General features: G+C 35.5%; 1 protein-coding gene across 1 annotated transcript; it reads right to left on the bottom strand.

Annotated features, from left to right (window-relative positions):
* Nucleotides 1-466: 466 nt before the first annotated feature.
* On the bottom strand, nt 467-4,537 carry LOC116404522 (histone acetyltransferase GCN5-like; the record flags this gene model as incomplete). Its single annotated transcript, XM_031887061.1, has 5 exons — nt 3,926-4,537; nt 1,940-2,004; nt 1,647-1,727; nt 1,370-1,441; nt 467-635 (listed from the first exon to the last, which is right to left on the bottom strand). Coding segments are annotated over exons 1-5 (999 nt in total), but the record flags the coding sequence as incomplete, so codon positions are not given.
* Between the last annotated feature and the right edge of the window lie 1,961 nt (nt 4,538-6,498).

The raw sequence follows: 6,498 nt of genomic DNA, 5'->3' as shown, positions 1-6,498 counted from the left end.
CTTGCAAGATGCGAGAATGAATAATGGAAAGTATCTGGTCATTATCTCCAAAAGATATGAATAGAAAACTTCGGCAATATTCAAAATGCTGTGGATATTTGTGACATACCCCTGCCACCTGTCCTTCTCCAGGTGTATTTCTTTTGTGAATCCCTACATGTTTAAAGTCCAGGTCAATCAATTAATATCCAACATTCAAGAAGAACACTATAAACCAATGAAAAATATATTTGAACAAATTGTATACCATCTAAGTACAATTTTCTAAAAGACCAAGAAAACAAATCAAACATGAATTTGATGCATTTCGTCCTTTTTTAATAGAAACAGAATTAGCCCAGTCAGAAAACGGAACATGATTTATGTGAACAAATGGAGAAATAATATAGAAATATGTGAGTTAATATGGGAATAACAAATAAGTTATTTAACATCAAGAAAAAAATTTAAAAATACACCACTAGACCTGCTTAGTAAAGTAGCCAACAGCATTATTATCAGCATATGTGAGAAAATGAGTAAGGCCATCAACATCACGTGCGTGCTGTTTAAAGTGATTCATCAATCTGGTACCATATCCTTTTACTTGCTCATCAGCTGTAATAGCACAAAAGGCTATCTCGCCAAATTTTTGACTGCAATAGAAAGTCATCAGGGAGGATGAAGGAGGGGGAAATAAAAGAAGTCAAGAGATTGACTCCCAACTTAATAATATCCCAGTACCCTAACAAAAATCGGAGCTAGCTTTAATATTTGAAGGGTTCCAACATATAAGATATATTAAAAAATAGAGATTCTGGTTCATTGTTCATTGTTAAAATATTCTTAATTTTGATGTCAATAATTAGCATTGGAGAACCTTTCATTTACTATTCATTAAAAAAGAAAAAAACATATTTAAAATGAAAGAGAGAGAAGCAAATTTATTTTAAACATAGCATGCCATACATCAAGACTTAATTTTAATTTTTTCCTTGGAGTTGGTTACATGGAAGAAGGGGTCGCAGTGCACAGAAACACATAATTCAACCATAATCCAATATTTGTTCATTGTTCTTTTTCTTCTTCTTTTTGGATAAAAATAATATAGATAGATAACAAAGAAACCAATATTGTTTAAAAACAAGTAATCCAATACAAGTGACCACAAACAAATGAATTTCAACATAAAGGTTCAAAATTTTAAATATAAATATAATGAGGCAAATAAATATAGCAGGGATGTAAACCGAACCATGTTTTCAAAGTAAAAGGACAATTTGAAATAAGTAGCCTCACATTGGATAGAGAGAGGCTAATTGAGTGTGTTTTCTTTTTTCTTTTTCCACCCAGAAATTGGCAGAAATGCATTATATATCATAAAAAGTACCTGACATATGGGCGATATGTGATGCCACCAACAACTTGATTTCGTCTTATAACCATCACTGACTTATGGTTTCTGCAAGTTAAAATTCAGATAACAAAGGGTCTGCATCAATCCAAAACAAAAAGAAAAGTAGGAAACTGACTAAGGATCTTAGTGACGAGTGTCCTATGCCTAAAAGGAGAGGTCAAATAAAAACCTCCAAATTAAAACTGAAATGTGCATTTCAGGCCTCATTTTCTCACATCTCAAGAAGATAGCATGTGGTAAGTGAAAGTACCTGTCCATAACAAGACGAACAATGTATTCCTTGGGCATGTTAGGTAGTTGTCGGGCGAAAATATTCTTCAATCCAATTAACCTGAAAAGTTCCACGTAATAAGCAATATTGTATCAAAGCTACTATTATGTAAAATGAGATCATATTGGTAAACATACAGCCTATCGTGTAGGGCTATACTGGAGATGAACATAACATGATAACACAAAGGCATGAAAAACGCTGCAAGAATGTTACGCAATAAAAACTAATAATTAATTATTAATAATTAGGCAAAGAAAAAGAAAAAGTACCAAACCATATGCTCATCAACACCGTCGTTTGAAAGGCAGACAAATTTGAGTAACGCAGCCTCCTCCTAAAAGGTTATGAAATGAGGAGAACATCAGTAATCCAGAGTAAGTTGAAGTCCCCGTTAAAATATTATCTAATAATGTATAGAAGAAATAACTTAAAACAAGCTCAAATTCTTATTTAACTTGAGCCAAATGCCACCTACATCTATCTGTTTGTCATAACTTATATGATGCCTAAAAGAATTTTTAAATTAAATTTGAAAACTAAAAGCATTTCATCAGTTGGTAAAAAGATACAAGTAAGCTTCGATACACCATAGCTCATAAAAACCAACTCCAATTAGTAGTATGGTTACTAAACAAATCATTTTCTATAAAAACCTAAAATGAGGCATAAAATATTGCTAGCATAGATCAGTAGTAGTTGTCATGTACTACTTCCCTTGAGGCTGGAGGTTCAAATCCTCCATGCTCTCCCTTGATGTACCAAATTAAAAAGAAAGAGAAATTTTTGCCAAGGTATATACATCTATCCAATCCTTTGCCTTCTCATTGAACTAGGAAATAATTCCTTTCAGCCACATACCTTAAATATTAATTTGAATGCAACACACAGCTTCCTTGCTTGACTATTAAATGGGCACATAGCAAGTGATGTATATTTTCTTACAACAGTAGGGAACTGCATAGCTAAAGAATCTATAGAATTCCCAAGTTCCCAACCTTTTTGCTAAAGGTGCAACAATAAAAGGTGGTTGCTCCCTTCACTTGCTACAAAACAAAGAGAGCAGCAAGATGGATTTAAGTAGTTCCCATCCCCACCAACCAAATTTCATTAAATTTGAAACTAGCTCCCTATCTCTAAAGTCGTACGCTTATTTTCTTTCTTCCCCACCTTATCTTCAACTAACATTGGCAGAGGACAAACAGGCACTGCACCTTGAAGTTTCTAGCCTTTCTCTTCCTGCTTGATTAGGAGTAGTGTTTTTGGGAACTTCTAAGGAAGACGCGCAAAATGTAGCCACCGTTTTAAGTTGCCTCCAATAAAGATACTGAACTTTCCTCCGGTGGGATTTATCAAAGAAATTTCTGACACCCAGTCAGTTAAAGGACTTATCTATCCATGGTATGTGACCATTGTTCCCTTCTTCTTTTTTTTTTCTCAGTTATTGTGAGAAATGAAATAATATACAAGGGAATACAAAAGTATCAACCAAAAACGAAGTCCAACCCTAGCGATAGAAAAGGACTCCAATTTAAAATGACAAGATCAAAAGTTCATCATCACAAAAAAACCTAACTGACGGACATAAGGAGGCTTTAAATCTAGCCACCTCCCAACTCATCTGATCTCTCCGCCTATTTAAATATTCTATTATTCCTCTCAATCCAAATGACCCACAAAACTGCAAAGAATCAGGCTGCCAACAAACTTTACCCTTCTCCACAAGGGGAACTCAAAAGCACCTTCACTAACTGAACCTTGTTATCTCTCCTCCAAATGTACCAAACATCAAACACTCTCAACCATAAGCTCTAAAGGGAGAAGAGTAAATATATCTTGTTTCCCTATAGAATCTGTTGTTTCTATGGCTTTCTGGAAGGCTCTGTATGCACTACCTAACTTATAAATCCACAAACCAGTACGATGGAGATCAAAGCCGCTACTCTCCCTCTTGCCTCTACTTCAACTCTAGTTCCCCTAAACCTCTCATCAAATGAAATGCTAAGCGTTTTAGATGTCACTTTGATATCCTAGCTCTTAACTGGTCAATGTTGTGGTGAATTCAAATTCGCAGCCTTGTTTGAATTGTAACGCTCCTGAAAAACAAAATCAGGTTGGTATTGCCAGTCTTTTTTACTCCCATCCCTTATCACTCAAACTGACATTTCTCTCGCACTCGTCCCTCCAAAAATCAATGTTCTGAACGGCATACAGCAGTAACTTCACCATTGAAATCACAGTTTTGTACGTAGAAATACCTCTCTCTTTAAGTTCTCTTCTCTGGAAATATAGGCACCGCTGGTCTGTACACTGTCGGCAAAAATTTTCGAAGTATCTTCCTTCACGACAATTCCGGACACGGAATTTCCCGTTGTCCCAGCTGCAGAACCCGCTGCATTGGTTCCACCAACCGTGCCTCCGTCCTTGTTGATATCCGCATTTTCGATCTTCACCGTTGCATTTGGCTTGATCTTGGTTGTACGCGCAGCCGAAGCAGAGGCAGATGCTGAAGCAGAACCGCCAGGACCGCTGTTCTCAAGTCGAGCAGTGGTGAAGTTACGCATGGAAGAATCATTATCGAAGTCATCCTCGTCGTCCTCGACCACGGCATCGTCAGAATCGTCGTCGGAGTCGGAGTCAGCGCCGCCGCCGCGAGCTGAGATGCTTTCAAGGTCATCATTGGATGTTAGCGCCCCGTCGCGTGTTTCGGCGGAAAAAGATGGAGGGAAAGGAGGTACGTGATCCTCGGAGGCCAATTTGCGCTTGTGGATGGAGGAGGTGGCAGAGGCGGAAGCGGAGTGGGATGGGGAAGGGGATTGAGAACTGCGGGAACGATTGGTAGCAGTGAGGTGAGCCGAGTGGGTATCCATTGGAGAAAAAATGGGTGGTAACTGGAAGAATCGACTCCGTGTGAGAAGTAAGGTGAGGGGACACGAGTTTGATGAAGCTTGCTAGTTGGTAGGTGGGACTTTATACTGCTCGACGACGCCTCCATCCTTCTTCGGTAGCGGCGGTGACCGTCACAAAGTATAAATTCACACAAATGCCCTCCGACTAATGTAATCGGTTCTTTCTTTTTACAATTTTTGGAAATTAAAGTTTATAATTATATATTATCTAAATCTAAAATTTAGAACAAGCCATTTTGGATTGTTTTGGTTGGTTCGGTTTAAAAAATTAGCCATTAATCCAACTCGAATATTCAAATATGTAGTGGAATATATTTTAGATGTTTAATATTTGTTAAGTATTGTTGTGTTAATGTTGTACTTTATAGATATATTTTTTTATACGTGTAGATTTACTAGTATGATGTTATATCGTTTTTAAATTTAACAACAACAAAAAAACAGTTACTAAAAACTTTAATAATTCAACTTATGTTTTCAAGTATGGTCACAAAATACATATCAACCCAACTCCACCAAAAACAATAGGTTGGTGAAGTTTACATGTACATGCACCGAGCGAGCGAACTATATTTAAAATTTACATATAATCAATTTCGTAGTGAAGTTTATTTCATTTGATGTTAACATTAGGGGGTCTTTTTATAATATATTTACAAAACAATCTCAATGAGAACAAAAAGCAGGGAATAAATACGATGAAAAATGAAGGTGCACCATGCGACACGTACAATTCTAACTAGTATCTCTTGAAATAAACACACTCATTTGAAATATTGAATATATGTGGTGTCTGGTGATCCGTAATGAGATGAGTTGTATTGTAGTGTAATTTAAGACTCGTATATGAATTGAGCGTTTTGAGACCGATTGTAATATAAGACTCGTAATGTTTCAACGACTTTCAATCTAACTCCCTCTCTCTCGTTGTTTCATGCTTCATGGTTCGATTTTTGTTTATTCTTCTCATACTCGTGTTTTAAAACAATTATCTTATCTACCATCTTTATTACATTAAAGTTATCCAACACATCACTTTCAACTCATCATTGGTTTGACAAACTTTAGTAGGTTATTTATATGAACGTGTCAAATTCTTGTTGCCCTACCTGATGATAGTTTAAATTATAAGACAATGAACACTAACCTTTTTTTTACCTCACATAACAGCTAGAATACGTTTGATACTTTATTGATCTATTTCATTTACGTGTATTCTTTAAACTTTCGCATACATGTTTGTCTATATCCTTTTCAAACATTTAAAGTAGGGCAAGTTCTCGCGTGACCTTATCACCAAGTAATTGCATTGAGAACAATGTTTTAAATATGGCTACAAGCGTGAGTGTGAGAGCTTGTTGGAGTAGGTCACGAACATGCAACCAATATCTTAAAGTTAGTTTTTATGTTAACCAACAAGTCAAGTCGATCAATTTTCTAGATTGATTACTATCGACAATTAGTAAAGTTTATATCAAATGACCAACCAACAACAACTTCGTTTGGTTTTGGTAAAACTAATCAGGTTGTGCTTGAACTCCATTTTCAAATAACTAAATATAAAAAAAAAAGTTTTAAAAAATAACAACGAGCTTGACAACTACAACAAATGGTTTTTGAAAAAAAAAAACTCGTTTATAAAACAAGGTGTAAAATACATTTAAAACTCTTTAGAAAAATTAATTTTAAGTATTTAGTGATTAGTCTCCTTAATTCGTACGAATCATTCAGATCACCCGTGTAATCATTCAGGTTGTGCGACCATCAAAAGATAATCACTATCCACTTTTGATCATCCTCAACAAACATGAAGTCACCATTTTTGGTTTCCAGCTAACAATCAACTTTAGTTTGTTATTTATTTATTTTTCAACCTTGTAGGCTAACTTCTGATCATTTTAAAAAAATATATTCAATGTTAT

The sequence above is a fragment of the Cucumis sativus genome, chromosome 6 (assembly GCF_000004075.3).
Source record: "Cucumis sativus cultivar 9930 chromosome 6, Cucumber_9930_V3, whole genome shotgun sequence".
Classification (NCBI taxonomy): Eukaryota; Viridiplantae; Streptophyta; class Magnoliopsida; order Cucurbitales; family Cucurbitaceae; genus Cucumis; species Cucumis sativus.
Note: the sequence above shows the minus strand (reverse complement) of the source record. Positions and strands in the feature narration are given on the sequence as shown.